This window comes from Filicampus tigris, chromosome 2, assembly GCF_054856515.1.
Source record: "Filicampus tigris isolate MCC_2025a chromosome 2, RoL_Ftig_1.0, whole genome shotgun sequence".
Lineage (NCBI taxonomy): Eukaryota > Metazoa > Chordata > Actinopteri > Syngnathiformes > Syngnathidae > Filicampus > Filicampus tigris.
Window position 1 is genome coordinate 10,545,909 of NC_141218.1, and position 17,956 is coordinate 10,563,864.

General features: G+C 43.9%; 1 protein-coding gene across 4 annotated transcripts in view; it reads left to right on the forward strand.

Moving 5' to 3' along the window:
• The window catches only part of fgf13a (fibroblast growth factor 13a), a 92,529-nt gene extending 80,924 nt beyond the window's left edge, over positions 1-11,605 (forward strand). For all 4 annotated transcript variants that reach the window (XM_086021230.1, XM_086021248.1, XM_086021256.1 and 1 more), the window contains 2 exons: positions 6,040-6,238; positions 9,706-11,605. In XM_086021230.1, the coding sequence (XP_085877356.1) occupies positions 6,040-6,238; positions 9,706-9,842 (336 nt within the window). In that variant the 3' untranslated portion in view covers positions 9,843-11,605. The remainder of the gene's footprint in view (positions 1-6,039; positions 6,239-9,705) is intronic.
• Positions 11,606-17,956: the final 6,351 nt, after the last annotated feature.

Genomic DNA, 17,956 nt, shown 5'->3' on the forward strand with positions numbered 1-17,956 from the left:
CTTTGGCAACAAGTATATATTTAAAAAAAAAATGCAAATGCACTCAATGTAGAAATGCTAGCTGATCAGGCTTAATAAATTTGAGATCTTTCTGTATTTTTGTTCGATTAGGAGCTAAGTGGTGCTTAGCGCCCACATATTTTACATGGTGTTATTAAGCTCTTGTCATATTTCAATTACACTGACTCACCAACGCTCCCGTCTCGTCTGGACCGCACGAGAAAATAAGAATGAAGGCCCACTAGATAGACAGATTTATGAGGTTACATGGTTCAGCGTGACTGTGATGCATGCTAACTATTTGGCACTATTAAGTCTTATCTAGGTAAAAATGGACGAAAATATTTGTTTCCATCGCAAACTTATAAGCATGTTGCACTTAAAAAGTCCATATTCCATAATGTCCAAATAAGCAACAATTGCTGTGTTATGATTATTATTATTATTATTATTTTTAACATCATCATCATCATTACATTAACATTATTATTATTTTATTTTATTTGCTCATGTACTGTTGGAAATTGTAATCTACATTTGAACCATTCACATAATTACACACACTAGAAATTAAAAATAAAATTAGCTGTACATGCTAAACATCAACAAAACCACTTAAAAAAAAAAAAAACAACCTTCACTTCCGATGATTTTAGTTGAATTTTAAACGTCATCTCATGAACAAGTTGACACTTCCCAAACTTTCCTTACCTCCCCAAAATTGAAATATTTAAAGGAAAAATGTATTCATTGATAAGAAACAATCCTAAACAAAAGTTCCATGCAACTGTTTTTTCAATACATTTAGTCAAACACTTTATTCACCCCAAAAATTAACACACAAGCAAAACACAAAAATTACCAAAACAATCTTATTCAGCCAAGAATGATGCAATTTGTGTCATCTTATATGAGCACTTGTCTTCCCATATTAAATGAACATTTTAATTTGTATGATAGTTTGAATTTGACCTAAAATGGCTTGTCCCGTCACTTTTAATACATTAAAAAAAAGTTATTTCTGGGCACTCTACACACTGGACAGGTGAACAACCATACTCCTCACACATTATCTGTATACAGCTTAACTTAACCCCACATGAGCAAGCATTCGGCATCAGCCTTGGTTTGAGATGGAGAGACAAAGCAGAGTGAGAGAGGGTTAAAAAAAAGGGCAAAAACAGTATCGAGGGGTTGAGCAGCAGGGGGAGGGACGTGAGAACAATGGGCACAACAACAGCTTCATCAACAGCAGTTATAGTCCCATGATGACAGCTTGCATTAAACTTTGCAACCATTTCATCCATTCACTTTCTTTTTAAATATTTATTTTTAATGTAGTTATTAAACAGAAAATATTTGTACTTGTATGTTTGAACTTCCCCCTTTCCTGATACATACTATACTGTATTTAGAGCGCCATCATTACAACATCCCAACGTCCTTCCAAAGCAGAGAGCGCATCGTTGTGCTCGAGTAGTCTGGACTTGTTTTTCCATCCTGTTAAATATGTACTTTGCTCACATCCATGCCTTTTCAACCATGTAAGCTCAATACCTTCAGTAAATAACCATCGCTGTCACGCTCCACTCCAATGAACTGTGTCATTTATGCATGTGTTGGCTTCAATGCGGATTGTCGATGCGTGGGTATGTTTTTTTTTTTTTAAAGGTCAGTAAAGTTCCATACTAATCCACTACATTATAGACAGGGAATCGGAAAAACAGACTTAGCAAGGTTAATCTTTCATTGTTTGTCTAGAATTGCTGATTCCAGTGGCGCAATTGGTGTCATTTTATCCTGGATATGGCAGCTGAATGCACACGGGGCGTCGCTCGGCATCGATTTGGCCCGCGTTGTGAAAGATCAGCCAAGCAGCCGATATCTCCTCCGAGGAGATCGAATCCATTATGCAAGTATTTCTCCTGCTGCTGATTGGATCAGGAAAACAATACTGGGCAGTGATTATTCCCCAGAAGGCAACATAACGCGGCCTTAGAGTGGATTATAATTGATAGCGTTTTCCTGACAGGACCACGGCATCCACTTAACAGTTGCCTGCTAAATGCTAATTGCGTGTTAGAGCAGCGCTGGCTATACAAAAGAAACAGAAAGGGATATTGTAATTGACATAGAGCGACTCATACTATAGGTCAACATTGGTGCGCCTGCAGTGGCCCAAAAAGATTTGAGTGTTTTATAAATGCCGCTCGGTGTTGACAACAAGCTGGTGGGGGGAAAATAAGCTGCAGCAGCTACCAATGGGAGTATAGCAAGTAGGACAGAAAAGGCTGAAAGTGCACTACAGTTCACTATTCACTAATTCATCTATTCAGTTTTCATTGGAAGTTCACGAGAGTCTTCACTGCATGTGTATGTCCACACACTCTTCTGTTTCTTTTTTTTTTTATTTTTTTTTTTAATTAAATGTTCTATAAGCAATTTTTCAAAAAAAAAGTCATGCTGTATTATCAGTTTGGAATGGTATCAAAGTGTTTTGGGGATTGTAACTTGTGGTATATTTACAATTTTAGCGAACGCACGCAATTATATAACCAACCAATATTTGAACAACACATATAAACGGGAAATATTTCAATAGTCTGAGGAATATATTCTTTATCCTTTGCAAAGAACAGCTAATATTACTGCAACTTACTAAGGATCCGAAGACCATCTCCATGTATAATATATCCGTATGTTTGTGTTATACTGCCCCAGGTCGCCAAGACTACCAAGAGCAGGCCAACATCTTCACATTCTTTTAAATTAAGTCAACACTTTTTAAAAAACAAAACATTTGATAAAATTAAAAAAAATTAAATTAAAATTATAGACTGCCATTTTTCTCATTATAAAACTTTTTTTGATTTTGGTTTTTATGGGAGGTTGAAATGAATTAACGGTATTCCATTCATTTCAGCGGGGAAATATTTGAGATACGAGCACGGTCACAGAACAAACTACTCATATCTTAAGGCACCACTGCAACAAAACACTATAATTGTTTTCGGTGCAGCTCATCTACATGATAAATAAAATGATTTTCTTGGCCTTGATGTACGTTCAGCAGCATTTCATCATTTGGCTGCGGCCCTGCAAGACTTTTTATTCAAGTGTCTAGTTGGTGTAATGGGCTCATTAAAAGTCCATCTCATCAAAGCAGACAAACTTGAGAGGGAGGGAAAGCACTTGGCTGATATTATTACTATGGATATACTGTCCTGTCTTCCTTTAAATAATATGCCTTCGCTCCATTTGGCACTCACGTACATGACATTTTTTCCCGTCCACTGGCAGGCTGGTTTCAGCGAACAAAAGACGGCTGAAGGCGACTCTCCTGGCTTACGTTCAAGAGAATTTCAATGTGTCTATCACGGTGCATCCCGGAATAGAAATGGGGATCCCCCACCATTTTGGCCCCGCCTTGTGTCGGTCGGAGCAAGTGCGTCGCCCTTAGAGCCAGTCCAATAGGACTCAACTCGCCAGCAGCCCGTCTTGGCACCAATGGTGCCTGGATATGGATCTGTTTATCAATAGGCGCCTTCTTTTTCTTCTTTTTGCCACGCTGAATGGAAGCAGCCAAATCCACATAAGCTAATTACTAGAGGTAGAGCGGCACGACTGGCTCGAGACCTGAGCAGCCTTTTGCTGCGCTTCCAACCTCCTCTCGTGCGTGACTGAGATGGATGGTGCCGAGCATCACCAAGAACGAATCATAGACAATTTTGAATGGCGATGAGAAAGGATACAGTCGAGTTTTGAGACGGGTCACATTATTGACTGGAAATAAAACATCAGTCAACCCAAACAATTCTGAAAAGTAAAGGCTGCTATCACAGGTAGTCACTGATACTTCCGAAACCGCAAAAAAAAAAAAAAGTGATCAAGTTGTCATTATTGTCAGCTTTTTATTGCCTATCTGATATTTTAAACTTGATCTATTTCTAGTTTTTCCCTCTATATTCTATTGTATTCTATTCTAAACCTTCAAAAAAGAAGTTAACCCAAAGATTTTCTTTCCAATAATATGTACTCTGCAGGCCCACTAAACAAAACAGGGAATTCTGGTTAATATTGTATATGAGTTAAGCAGTAAAATGCACCTGTTTTTAGCTAACTCAGGGTGCCGCCATTTTGCCACTTGCTGTCAGTTGAAAATGACATCACCGTTACTCGGAGCTCAGGTAACAACCAATCATGGCTCAGCTTCAGAAAACAGGCGAGCCGTGATTGGTCGTTACCTGAGCCCGGCGCAACTGTGATGTCATTTTCAGTTGACAGAAGTGACAAAATAGCTACCCTGACTAAAAATGGGTGGATTTTACTGCTTAAGTCATATTCCACAAACGCAATATTAATCGTTTTTTAGGATGCCATGTTTGGACTAGTGAAGGCACAGAACATATTATTGCGGAGAATTTTCGGGGGGGTTGACTTCCTCTAAGTGTACATACAATTCTTTGTGTTATGAATGTGAGTTGTCGATAGACTAAATGGACTTTCAAATTGAAATTTGATAACAAGTGACAACGTTTATGATGGCCATTCTTCTTCTTCTAATGTTCGTGTTGGGACCTGTTTTGGAATCAAACGTTAAAGAAAAGGCACACAAAGCCAAAGAATAACAAAGTCACCCCTAGTTGCGAGTTACCAAAAGCAATTTTCCTCCCAAGCTGCTCATTAGATGACTTGATCCTTTTTGCTTTGCGCCTCTAACCAGAGCATACCCCACACCCTTTAGACACGTAAGATCTCCGAGGGCGCAGTATGATGGCAGCGCTGTTAATGGCCACTCTATAGGGCGACTGCTATACTACACTTGCTTATAAATTATGAAGCAGTCTGTTTTTGTGAGTGTGATAATACCGCTGGTGATGAAGCTTGGCAACGGTAACACAGCGAATGCATCAGTCCAAGTTTGAGTTTTGTTGCCGCAAGGTACTCTCGAGCTGGATTTTGGCGGGCGCCATACTGCGCAAAAGCGTCTCTCCTCCCGAGAGGGCACGCTAAAACCAGATTAGACAAGTAAGAGATTTTTATTGTTTGTCTTGTGCTTTGCAAGGCCCTCAATAAAACCTGAAAAAAAATCTATCTACTGTATTTCTATCCCACATTGTTACAGATAATTTTACTCACTTTTTTTTGTGTCACTGTAGTCACAGTTACACCATCTTATCTTACGTTTTTTTTGTTGCCCCTGTCCTGCTAGTAATGATCACCATTACTGAACAATATTGTCATTTTGACAAAATCCTCCTATTTTCTGAGCTTGAAAGTGCTTAAAATTTGAATTATCTAACAACTGAATCATCCCAATGCTTTTATTGCAATTGAAAAGATTATGAATCAACATTTAATAAAATCATTTTGCCCGCTTTACTATTCCACACATCTATTCCACTTGTTTTTCACTTCACCTCGACTGAGTCGTCCTCAGCTAACACTGACCGCGGTTTATCTTAGCAGATGCGCTGTTCTCGCTTGTGTGCATTCGTCGCCATGAAAAGATTGAAAGCTTTTGTAGTTTTGGAGGGGATACGTTTTGTCCTGAGCCACTTTTCAATCCAGGAAGCGGTTTTATATACTCTTTATGTAAAATGATAATAACAGCACATGGACATGTTAAAAATTACATACCCAAAGTAATGTTTGGTTTTAAACAAGGACATGGAAATGTCATATGAAGATAAATGATCCTGCGCTGCAAAATCTAAAATTCACTGAGCCTGAATCATAACGAAGTAGCCATGCATAATTAACAGCTCGGAGCAAAATAAGAATGTGGTCATTATCTCGACTGTATGTTTTATTAATGCTCATCTGTATCTCTCATTTGTGTTATCTGTGCTGTAAAGTGCTGTATTATTCTCCGCAGACAGTGCAATGGATATAGATTCTTAACAGGCAATAGCGTTAATGCAAATGTGCACGTGTATTGTACGATGTAGCACAATTCAATGCGCTCTCAATTGATTGCTTTTCGGCTGTTTGTGCTTAGACGAGCTGTTAAATTGCGCTGCTTCCCCCCCACTCCAGGAACACTTCACACCGGAATGCAAATTCAAGGAGTCGGTGTTCGAGAACTACTACGTGACGTACTCCTCCATGATATACCGCCAGCAGCAGTCAGGCAGGGGCTGGTACCTTGGTCTGAACAAGGAGGGAGAAATTATGAAGGGCAACCACGTCAAGAAGAACAAGCCGGCGGCCCACTTTCTTCCAAAACCTCTAAAAGGTGACAAAATATTCTTGTCTGACGTCTTGTGTAATATCATAACATTGCAATTGTCCTTGATACATTTGGTTGAACACTGAATTGTGAGACTTTGGGGTCATGTGGGAGATTCCGCGGTAGCTATAATAGTAGTTATGCCAAGGAAACAGTCAAGCTAAATGTAAATAAATATCTAAAGGTTTTCCTAATTACAGTTTTTGTCACAATACAAACTAAACAAGTTAAAGGTATACACTTATCCGTAGGTGCCACAACTTGCCGGCAAAGCACTAGCTTTGTCTAAACGAAGCTCCTCAACTCACTTTGACATAGTTCCTTGGGAACCAGATGTCACAAGTTGGCGGCAAAACATGACCTTTGCCTAAATGAAGCTCTTCAACTCACTTCAATGTCGTTCTTTGGCACCATATATGCCAACGAAGCACTAGTTTTGTCTAAATGAAGCTCCCCAACTCACTTTGACATTGTTTGTTGGCACCAAGAGGCCACAGAAAGGCAGCAAATAACTACTTTTGTCCAAACAAAGCTCCTCAACTCACTTCAATGTAGTCCCCATAGGCACCAAGATGCCACAAAACGGTGGCAAAGCACCTTTTTTTTTCAATGAAGCCCCCCAACTGACTTCAACTTAGTTCATGGGCACATTGTGCCGCAAATGGTGGCAAAGCATTGCTTTTGTCTAATTGAAGCTCCTCAACTCACTTCAATGTAGTTTATCTACACCGAGATGCCACAAGACAGTAGAAAAGCACTACCTTTATCCAAATTAACCTCCTCAACTGACTTCAGCATAGTTACTTGGCGCCAAGAGATCACAAGATGCTGGCAAAGCACTATTTTATCGAAATGAACCTCCTCAACTCACCTCAGCTTAGTTCTTTTGCACCCAGATGCCACAAGTTGACAGCAAAGCATTACCTTTGTCTAAATTAAGTTCTTCAACTCACTTTAACATAGCCCCTTGGTACCATTGTGCCGACAATGCACTACTTTTGTCTGAATGAAGCTCCGCATATTCGCAAAGGGACGTTTGTACAGTAACATAAGCAGCACTGCCTTCCACAAACATGATGGAATACACTGAAAATGATGTCCCACCAGAAAGTGAAATACTGAGCCACATAAATGCCATTGTCATCCACAATTTAAACGACGTCCCAAATAATCAAATGATTGCACGAGTCAAACGGGTTATGAACTACACTATATGGTTTGAGAGGGTAACGCTCTGCTTATTCAAAAACGATACATACATCCCCAATAATGATCTCCTTTTGTTAAAATATCAAAGTTGTTGACCGGGGGTCTTAAATCAACCAGTAAGTCATAAATGAAACACTACATCATGTTTTAACATGCACAAGCCTTTTACCCTCTCTATGGATGTTTTGAGGTTAAATTATGTTGAGGTGCTGCTTCCACGTCTGGCGTCTTTGGTCAGTCTCTTCGGGTCGGCCTCTCATTTGGAATCCATGTGCGTGCCCCTCGAGACAGCTGTAATAGCCTTTCGCTTTCATTTAACCGGCCATTGAGGGGGTCTCAAATACACTTAAGGATCAATGGCCACGGAATGATTGCCTTGCTTTATGCTGAGAGAGGGCGACGTGAGGAAAAGAACACACTGAGGTGAGGTGAAGGCATGGAAGCGGGTAAAGAGATTAGCTGGAAATGCTCAATCTTCAGGAAAACAATGTCATCTATCTTCATCAGTACAAGATAATATTTATTTCTGCTTCTATAATAAAAATGTAATTCCTGACACTTCATATTAATTTGTGCTTGTTTCCATCACTAAGCTTTTCACAAAGAGGAAAACAAGAGAATTTGTTGCAAGAGCTAATAAGGATTCAGTGGCTAGGCTGTTTCGGGGCACCAATTAATTAAGAAAAGTTGGTGGCGTTATCCCCTCGAGCTATTGCCCTCTTCCTCCTCCTCGTCTTCTTCCTTCCATTCGGTTCCATTTATTTGCGGCTCAGGCTGGATGAAGCAAGTGCAGCTTCTATTATTCCGTCCTTTATCACAACAATCACGTTACGGATCGTCTGAGCGGCCCCTTGCTGGACACTCCATTAAGTACACCTGCACAATCAAATGAGATTCAATGCAGGAGTGAAATAAAATAAAATTAAAAAAATCTAATCAGTTAAATTAACAATGTGTGTAGTATTGTCATTTTTCCCCATGTATGCAGCTAAATTAGTTACAGAAAATTGAAGTTGGTGAACAACAATGTACGTTCTTTACACATTCTGAATGCCTGTGAAATGAATAGCCGCTTGCGTGGTAAGCTGAGTTGCCACCGTTACGGCCCGTATCGCTAACGAGACTTGTACCCATCGTCAGTATTCTCCCGGTGACACGCGTTCATTGAGTGATGTGTTTACACAGTGTTGTCAGGATCGCTGCTCTCACCCAAAAATGCTGGGCTAAGTGAAGTGTTGGAAGGAGCGCGTCTGCTGTTTTCCGCCGTGGCCTCCCTTTGGGATGAACATCAAATAGCATTCGAGGCAGAAGGCTGTTGACAACATCCTGAAACCAAATACTGCGGACCTTAGATTACAGCGATTTTGTCTCAAAGTGGCTGCCGAGATGCAAATTGGGCAAATGCTGCACACACAGCAGAGGCAAAGCACATGCAAGTGCTGAATTTATAATGCCGGGCTGTGAATATAGGATCTGTTTTTAAGTGCAGCACCAACTTGATCTGTTGTGACGTCTTGATTCAGCACTTTGCAGCCAGTCAGCTCATGCAGGACCCTTTCTGAGCTCATCGCTTTGGCCGCTACACAGACAGTTATGAGTCAATCTATGAATCACAGGAACTTGTTTTCATGAGGATTGATATATTTTTAAAAGTGCTTCAAAAAGCATCTGTTAGATCATTCTTTAACTGACTCACAGTGGGCATATTTGTTTATATGTTATCAGCCAAATGTTTGGGTTCGGGTTAAGTTATACTATTCGGGTTAAAGTTTGAGAAGGGTTTAAGTTAGGGTTGAGTACATTATGGATTGACCAAGGATTTAGTTCGGGGGTCGGGTTGGAAGTTGGATTCGAGTTAGCATTGGTGTTTGGGTTAACACTAGAAGTACCAAGATTTTGACACTGCAAGAAGTACGATACCCGTCAATTTGACGTGTACCGTCCAAATTTTATATTTTACACAAAAATGGTTTGTGGAATTTATTCAATTCAATTTCGTCAAGTGGTTCCATGTAATAAAAACATTTCAGTCCGGATACTTTTTTTAAATAGATACATAGTTTACTTCAAAACTGTTTCTGGATCTAGATGATTTCATTCCATGCAACCAAATGATGAAATAAAACAGAGTAAATTGAACAAAACCTTTTTTCAGTGCAGTCCTGACTTTCAGCACCATTTCTTACTTTATTTCTGTGACAACACAGAAAGCAGCGACTCCTTGAAATGTTTTCTGACCAAACATTTTCTCCGTCTTTCCACAGTGGCGATGTACCGAGAGCCATCCCTCCATGACCTGACGGAGTTCTCACGCTCCGGTAGTGGCACGCCCACCAAGAGTCGGAGTGCCTCGGCGATGCTGAACGGCGGCAAAGCTGTGAGCCAGAACGAGTCGACGTAGCGCCGCCTGCCGGACTCCACCTTGAAACCTTACCTCCAGCAGAGCGTGAATCCAAGCAGACCCTCTCTTGTACAAGCGGTTCAGCACTTGCTGCAACACACCACACATTAGCACCCTAGAAAAACATCAATAACTATAATTAAAAACAACACACACGCACACGTAGAGGCATTTATCATGGTTTCCAACACTTTAACAGCATTAATAGAAAGACGTCATGGCACATTAACCATCCTGAACACAAATCTAGTCACTTTGGGGCTAATTTATTATCTATTTACTCACCACTTAGCTCATTTATTTCTTTCCTATTTTTTCTTGTGCACAATTAACATTTCTGAGCTCATGTAGACTACAAGCACCTGTGCGTCCGTCAGACAGGGACAGGCAGCGAGTGGGCATTCAGGGCAACCAGGTGTGCGTCTTGGAGGCTGCGGGCGTACAGTACAAGCCCTGATCTCCGTCTCGTCCATGCTTCTGTGAATACAAAGCCTATAAACTCCCTGGCCTGGCCCGACCCGGTTCTGCCGGTGACCCGAGGCCCCCCGGCCAGAAAGTAGCTTTCCTTGCGTCCTCGTGCACATGCTCAGAGACTTGAGCTCTCTAGCATGGGGAAACCAAGCCTACGCTCAGACGACCCGACGTGAGGTCCGCGCGTGAAGGCTTTTAACTTTGTTTCCCTTTTAAGAGACGCCACAGCTGCCCTTCTTTCTGCTAATTTCACAATTAGCCAAGAACGTTTTCCTTTATTTTCTCAATCGTTTTCTGTTCATCCCCTCTTGTTGTCCCACTCTCGCCATTGTTCAGTAATTTGGTCACACCGTTGAAAGGATTCCAGCAAACCAAAGACCGAACGAAAGAGCGTCCCTTTAAGCCGACAAAGCCAGTATGAAGGCAAAGCTGGATTTCCCCCCCCCCCCCCTTTCTCCAATGTACACTTTTTTGGGACTAGTGCAAACATGGCAAAGGGAAACGATGATGTCAGTCACACTGGAGCGTTTGATGTTTTTTGAGAGGATCCGCTCGACGGCCGAGGTATGAAACGACTATTCGGTGTGTCCCCAACGCGTTCCACTTCTTGTTCTGTCACATAGTCTGTCTCTTGTCCTCGTGGTTTGTTTCCTCCGTGCTCGTGTCATAGCTCCACCTCCTCCTCATCCTTTTTGGTCAACTTCTTCTGGCTGACCATAGAAATATGGTTACCCAGGATGCTCGTTATATGTTTGAGTAACTTGTTGTGGTGATGATATTTTCTATATTTAAAACAAAAAAAGAATACTGTGGACTTTTAGGTGGCTTAACATTTTATAGGGATGTCATATTTGTAAAAGTATACAAAAAATAAAATGGGTGGGGCAGGCTTCGTAAATTGACTTCTTCCCTCTCTTGCACAGGGCATGTACAAACTCAACAAATGTACAAAAAAAAAAAAAAAAAAAGGACCTTTTTGTGTCCGTTGAAGCTACGTATTACTTCTTTCTGGTACATGCTTTTCGCGGGACTTCCTGTTCTCGGTTCCCTGGAGGTGGTTTGTATTAAGTGAATCTATCTGTTGCATGGGAGAACGCAGGGGACTTCTGGTCTAGAGCTGCATGATGTAGGCTGTATGTAATTAACCCATGTTGGATCATGTGTTCCAAGCTACCAGGATAAACTTAAACAACATTATGCAGGCAGACATCCAGGCTGCCTGATGACTTCCAGTTGTTTATTATTTGTTGTATACACAAAAATGCACTGAATAAAAGGTTTATATTAAGATATACTTTTAAAATGTGTCACTGTTTCTTATTTGGTTCCCTTTGCTGACTTGATCACCTTTTACACTGCGCGCACTGCACCTTTCAACTCTGAATGTGTTCATTCAGAAGGTGATTCCTCTGCATTTCGGAAGCTTTGATTGAAACTCGTCCTGAAAATGAGATTTTTGGTAGTAAGTCGAATAATGACACTGTGTATATATATATATATCTTTTTTTTTTTTTTTGTCAATTTGTCAACTCACTGTGTGCAAAACACAATTTCGCTCACTCACTCCCCAGCGGTTCTCAGCTGTGCAGGGCCCACCCCCTGCTTCGTTCACATTCAGACCCTCGCTCGTCCAGTCACATTCAGACGACTTCATGACCTTGCAGACAGTCAGAACTTGTAAATTTAACACCAATTCACATAACAACTGCAGTGTTGCTAGTGGATTGTTGCAAGAGTTTTATAAGATCTGACTATCTGTGAGGCCATGAAAGTGTCTGTAATTTGAGATTGGACGAGGTCAGTAAAAGGAGGAAGACCATTGTGAAGGCAGACTGTTGAAACGCTAGTTGATGTTTTTTTTTGTTTGTTTTTTTTGAGGGGGGCAGCTTTAACAGTTTATATTTTACAATAACGAGTTTATTGAATGCTCGCCACTTGCTGTCATTTTGATTCTACAGTGAATTATCTGTCTTCATTGTTACAGGAGGTGTATTCGCTGATAACCTGATGTGAGGATTTAAAAAAAGCTCGTCAGCTAGCGTTAACGGTGCCTTTTTCAGCACTTGTGCTTTTGGTATATTCAAGGATGGACTTGCATATTTTGCATGTGACCAGTCTCATTTTTAGTCAAACATTGTCTCACGCTTAAGGCGCCACTGCCAATTGGCAGCACAAACTCACCAGCTGTTGACTTCAGCAAGGTGCCTGTGATTGGCAATTAACCGACCTATAACTATAGCCATTATTTTGGAGTGGTAAAGTCGACTTTATAGTTTGTTAGACCCCTATTCCACACTTCCTCACTGCAGCAACAAAGTACCCAAAGATCCTTTGACCAAATTTTGAGAAAAAGTCCGCCTCAAAAGTAGCAGAGAGCTTGGATCATTGGCCTTATGTGTGACATCACACAAGAGCTAGCATCCATCCATCCATCCATTATCTCCCGCTTATCCGAAGTCGGGTCGCGGAGGCAGCAGCTTCAGCAGGGAAGCCCAGACTTCCCTCTCCCCAGCAACATCCTCCAGCTCTTCCGGAAGGATCCCAAGGCGTTCCCAGGCAAGCCGGGAGACATAGTCTCTCCAGCGTGTTCTGGGTCGTCCTCGGGGTCTCCTGCCGGTGGGACATGCCCGGAACACCTCACCAGGGAGGCGTCCAGGAGGCATCCTAATCAGATGCCCGAGCCACCTCAACTGGCTCCTCTCGACGCGGAGGAGCAGCGGCTCGACTCTGAGTCCCTCCCGGATGGCCGAACTTCTCACCCTATCTCTAAGGGAGAGCCCAGACACCCTGCGAAGGAAACCCATTTCGGCCGCTTGTATCCGAGATCTTGTTCTTTCGGTCATGACCCACAGCTCATGACCATAGGTGAGAGTAGGAACGTAGATCGACCGGTAAATTGAGAGCTTCGCCTTTCGGCTAAGCTCCTTCTTCACCACGACAGACCGATACAGGGTCCGCATCACAGCAGACGCTGCACCGATCCGCCTGTCGATCTCCCGTTCCATCTTACCCTCACTCGTGAACAAGACCCCAAGATACTTGAACTCCTCCACTTGGGGCAGAATCTCATCCCCGACCTGGAGAGGGCACGCCACCCTTTTCCGACTGAGGACCATGGTCTCAGATTTGGAGGTGCTGATCTTCATTCCGACCGTTTCACACTCGGCTGCGAACCGCTCCAGCGAGAGTTGGAGATCGCGGCTTGAAGAAGCCAACAGTACTACATCATCTGCAAAAAGCAGAGATGCAATACTGAGGCCACCAAACCGGACCCCCTCGACACCTCGGCTGCGCCTAGAAATTCTGTCCATAAAGGTTATGAACAGAATCGGTGACAAAGGGCAGCCTTGGCGGAGTCCAACGCCCACAGGAAACGAATCCGACTTACTGCCGGCAATTCGGACCAAACTCTGGCATCGGTGGTACAGGGACCGGACAGCCCTTATCAGGGGGCTCGGTACCCCGTACTCCCGAAGCACCCCCCACAGAACTCCCCGAGGGACACGGTCGAACGCCTTCTCCAAGTCCACAAAACACATGTAGACCGGTTGGGCAAACTCCCATGCACCCTCGAGGACCCTGCTGAGGGTGTAGAGCTGGTCCACTGTTCCACGGCCAGGACGAAAACCACATTGCTCCTCCTGAATCCGGGATTCGACCTTCCGACGGACCCTCCTCTCCAGCACCCCTGAATAGACCTTGCCGGGGAGGCTGAGGAGTGTGATCCCTCTGTAATTGGAGCACACCCTCCGGTCCCCCTTCTTAAAAAGGGGGACCACCACCCCGGTCTGCCAATCCAGAGGCACTGTCCCCGATGTCCACGCGATGTTGAAGAGACGTGTCAACCATGACAGCCCCTCAACATCCAGAGCCTTTATGAACTCCGGGCGGATCTCATCCACCCCTGGGGCTTTGCCACCGAGGAGCTTTTTGACTACCTCGGTGACTTCAACCCCAGAGATAGGAGAGCCCACCTCAGAGTCTCCAGGCTCTGCTTCCTCAGTGGAAGGCGTGTCGGTGGAATTGAGGAGGTCTTCGAAGTACTCTCCCCACCGACCCACAACGTCCCGAGTTGAGGTCAGCAGCACCCCATCTCCACTATAAACAGTGTTAATGGTGCACTGCTTCCCCCTCCTGAGACGCCGGATGGTGGACCAGAATTTCCTCGAAGCCGTCCGGAAGTCATTTTCCATGGCCTCCCCGAACTCCTCCCACACCCGGGTTTTTGCCTCAGCAACCGCCAGAGCCGCATTCCGCTTGGCCTGCCGGTACCCGTCAGCTGCCTCCGGGGTCCCGCAGGCCAAAAAGGCCCGATAGGACTCCTTCTTCAGCTGGACAGCATCCCTTACCGCTGGTGTCCACCAGCGGGTTCGGGGATTGCCGCCACGACAGGCACCGACCACCTTGCGGCCGCAGCTCCGATCGGCCGCCTCAACAATGGAGGCACGAAACATGGTCCACTCGGACTCGATGTCCCCCGCCTCCCCCGGGACGTGGGAAAAGTTCTGCCGGAGGTGGGAGTTGAAACTCCTTCTGACAGGGGATTCTGCCAGACGTTCCCAGCAAACCCTCACAATACGTTTGGGTCTGCCAGGTCGGACCGGCATCTTCCCCCACCATCGGAGCCAACTCACCACCAGATGGTGATCAGTTGACAGCTCCGCCCCTCTCTTCACCCGAGTGTCCAAAACATGCGGCCGCAAGTCTGATGATACGACTACAAAGTCGATCATCGAACTGCGGCCTAGGGTATCCTGGTGCCAAGTGCACATATGGACACCCTTATGCTTGAACATGGTGTTCGTTATGGACAATCCGTGATGAGCACAGAAGTCCAGTAACCGAACACCGCTCGGGTTCAGATCGGGGGGGCCGTTCCTCCCAATCACACCTCTCCAGGTCTCACTGTCATTGCCCACGTGAGCATTGAAGTCCCCCAGCAGAACGATGGAGTCCCCAGGTGGAGCGCCCTCCAGCACACCCTCCAAGGACTCCAAAAAGGGTGGGTACTCTGCGCTGCCGTTTGGTGCATAAGCACAAACAACAGTCAGGACCCGTCCCCCCACCCTCAGGCGGAGGGAGGCTACCCTCTCGCCCACCGGGGTAAACCCCAATGTACAGGCGCCAAGCCGGGGGGCAATAAGTATGCCCACACCTGCTCGGCGCCTCTCACCCTGGGCAACTCCAGAGTGGAAGAGTGTCCAACCCCTCTCGAGAGGACTGGGACCAGAACCCAAGCTGTGCGTGGAGGTGAGCCCGACTATATCTAATCGGAACCTCTCAGCCTCACACACCAGCTCAGGCTCCTACAAGAGCTAGCAATAAAGCATTAACTGTCCTGTACACGTTTTTTGCTTGTTCTTTGGACCTTCACGCCTTTTTTCGTGACATTTATTCCACATTAAGGAGCAGCCTAAACAAGGGCTGTAAAAAGAAGCGTGTGGGAAGAAAAGAGGAAAACAGACTGAAAGTTACGTGACGTAAGTTGACTCGCATTCAACGCAGGAAGACTCCAGCGTCACCACACACATTGTCGCTTGCTCAAGCTTTTTATGATGGCAACCGCGTGACCGTGGAAAAAAATTGTCTGTATTATTAATTCCATTTTTTCTCAGTCAAGTGAAAGACTGACCTTGTGTTGTGTGCTGTTAAACGAAATCTAGCTAACCCTTTTCCAGTGCATTGCAATAATGTTTCCAAGCAACAGCATCGCCAACATCCTAGTATTTATTAGGAGAATTACACTTGAGTGCTAATTAAAAGTGCATTTTAAAAAGACGGGCGATACGATTCAAGGTGGCAATTAGATGACTGCATCGCAAAGATTAGGTGGGAAATGTAAAGAAAGGAGGTCAGGTTGTGTTAATAAGGTCAGCTCGATCTCTCGTCACGATGAGAAGCACTTTCACTAATTGGGGGTTTTGTTCATGATGAGTCTCCTCGGGTGGACGGCCACTCTAAATGTCAGCCATGATGAGGGTAAAGGCTGTCAAAATGGGATGCAAAAAGGCAGGGTGCATGAAAAGAGCGAATCCACTGAAAATACTGAGAGCTTTTTGCTATCCTCACAAAAGCACGAAAAAGGCATTGCATCTGTCTGTTGCCATTATATTAATATTTAAAAGGACATTGAAAAGCATTGCAGTGTGGTCCTAGAAGTTTGTGGGGGTGGTCTAGTGGTTAGGAGATAGTGTACGCTGTCAATCAAATAATGCTACTACGACATGGATAAATGGATGCAATTTCATTGAATATCTTTCTTTTGCCTATGCATGTTTGAAACGTGAAAACATATCTATATCATCTCAAGGCTTTCCAATGCTGCGACAACGAGGCGCTCTAAAGCAGTCATGCCAGCTGGAAGCCCCAGTCCACGTTAGCTCTCTAGTCAGACTTAGAAATTAAATAAATAAATAGAATCCCCCCCCCCTGCTTGCTTTTCTGTCTTTCTCTGTGTGATATGCATGAACTCAAGGCCAACAACGAGGCGCTTCAAAGGGGGGAAGTCGGTTGCATTTAGGCATCCGCAGCTAGCTATCTGAACATCGTGATTGCGGCGAATAACCGCGGATGCAAGCAAAGGCGTGAAAGTTCATATAGAGCGGGGGTTGAGTGACTGGATGCTGGACACCTTAATGTATCATTGGGCCTGTTTTAGCCACGCCCAATAATCAGGAAAACTGAAAGAATGAAAAACAGTTTAACGCTATCGCCAAGTTCAGTTATACATTTGCACATGTTTTCAGCAATCATCTTCAAATATTCCTCATGTTCTTAGAAACAAATCTGCGATTTCGCTTGACAGGGTTTTTAAAAAGTAAAATTTGCCATTATTCACTCGGGGGGTGGGGGAAACAAAATCTGTTTTTCAACAAAAATCTTAAATCCAAGATCCATAGAGCAAAATGTTATGGGTTCATAGCTCAAAGCCGCAGCTCTCGAAAAAGTTTTGCGGAATAATTAAAATAGTTGTTGAAATTTTTTGCTGATACACAAATAGATGGCGATGCCAACATCACCTCTGTGTTGGAGGCAATAATAAATGAGTAAAAACACAGCTGGTAGATGTGGCCCGTGCACATTCTCATCGTAGCCCCTCCTCCTCCTCAGAGGCTTGGAGACAGTGGAGGCATCAATTTGGTCTTTGGAGACTGCCTCATTACGCCCATCGCCAGCAGAGACAGGAGAACTAATAGGCTGCTGTAATATTGGCCCTGATATGAGCTACTTCATCGTTCATGTAGTTTGACATCTCCCTACTCCCTTCATTTCCTTTTGCTCGTCTCTAGACTCCATTCATTAGGCGGCGACAGTCCAATTCATTACAGAGTCTGCCTGGTTCAAACACGTGGATGTGAACAAGCGCCCACTCTACTTCTCTGCGGCATCTTCCTCCCCAAACTGTCATCTGCCACTTTCATCCGGACACAGTTGACTCCCCACCTAAAAGCAAAGAAAAAAGCAGCTACAAATATAAAGGGTCTGACACACCGAGACCTACTCACTATATGGCAACTCTTAACTTGCTTGCTACACTGAGGAAGTCAACCCTAACATATTTTTTTCAAGAATCTGTTTTATGCAGGCCCATTAGTTAAAACAAGGCATTCTGATAAATATTGCGTTTGTAGAATAAGACTTAA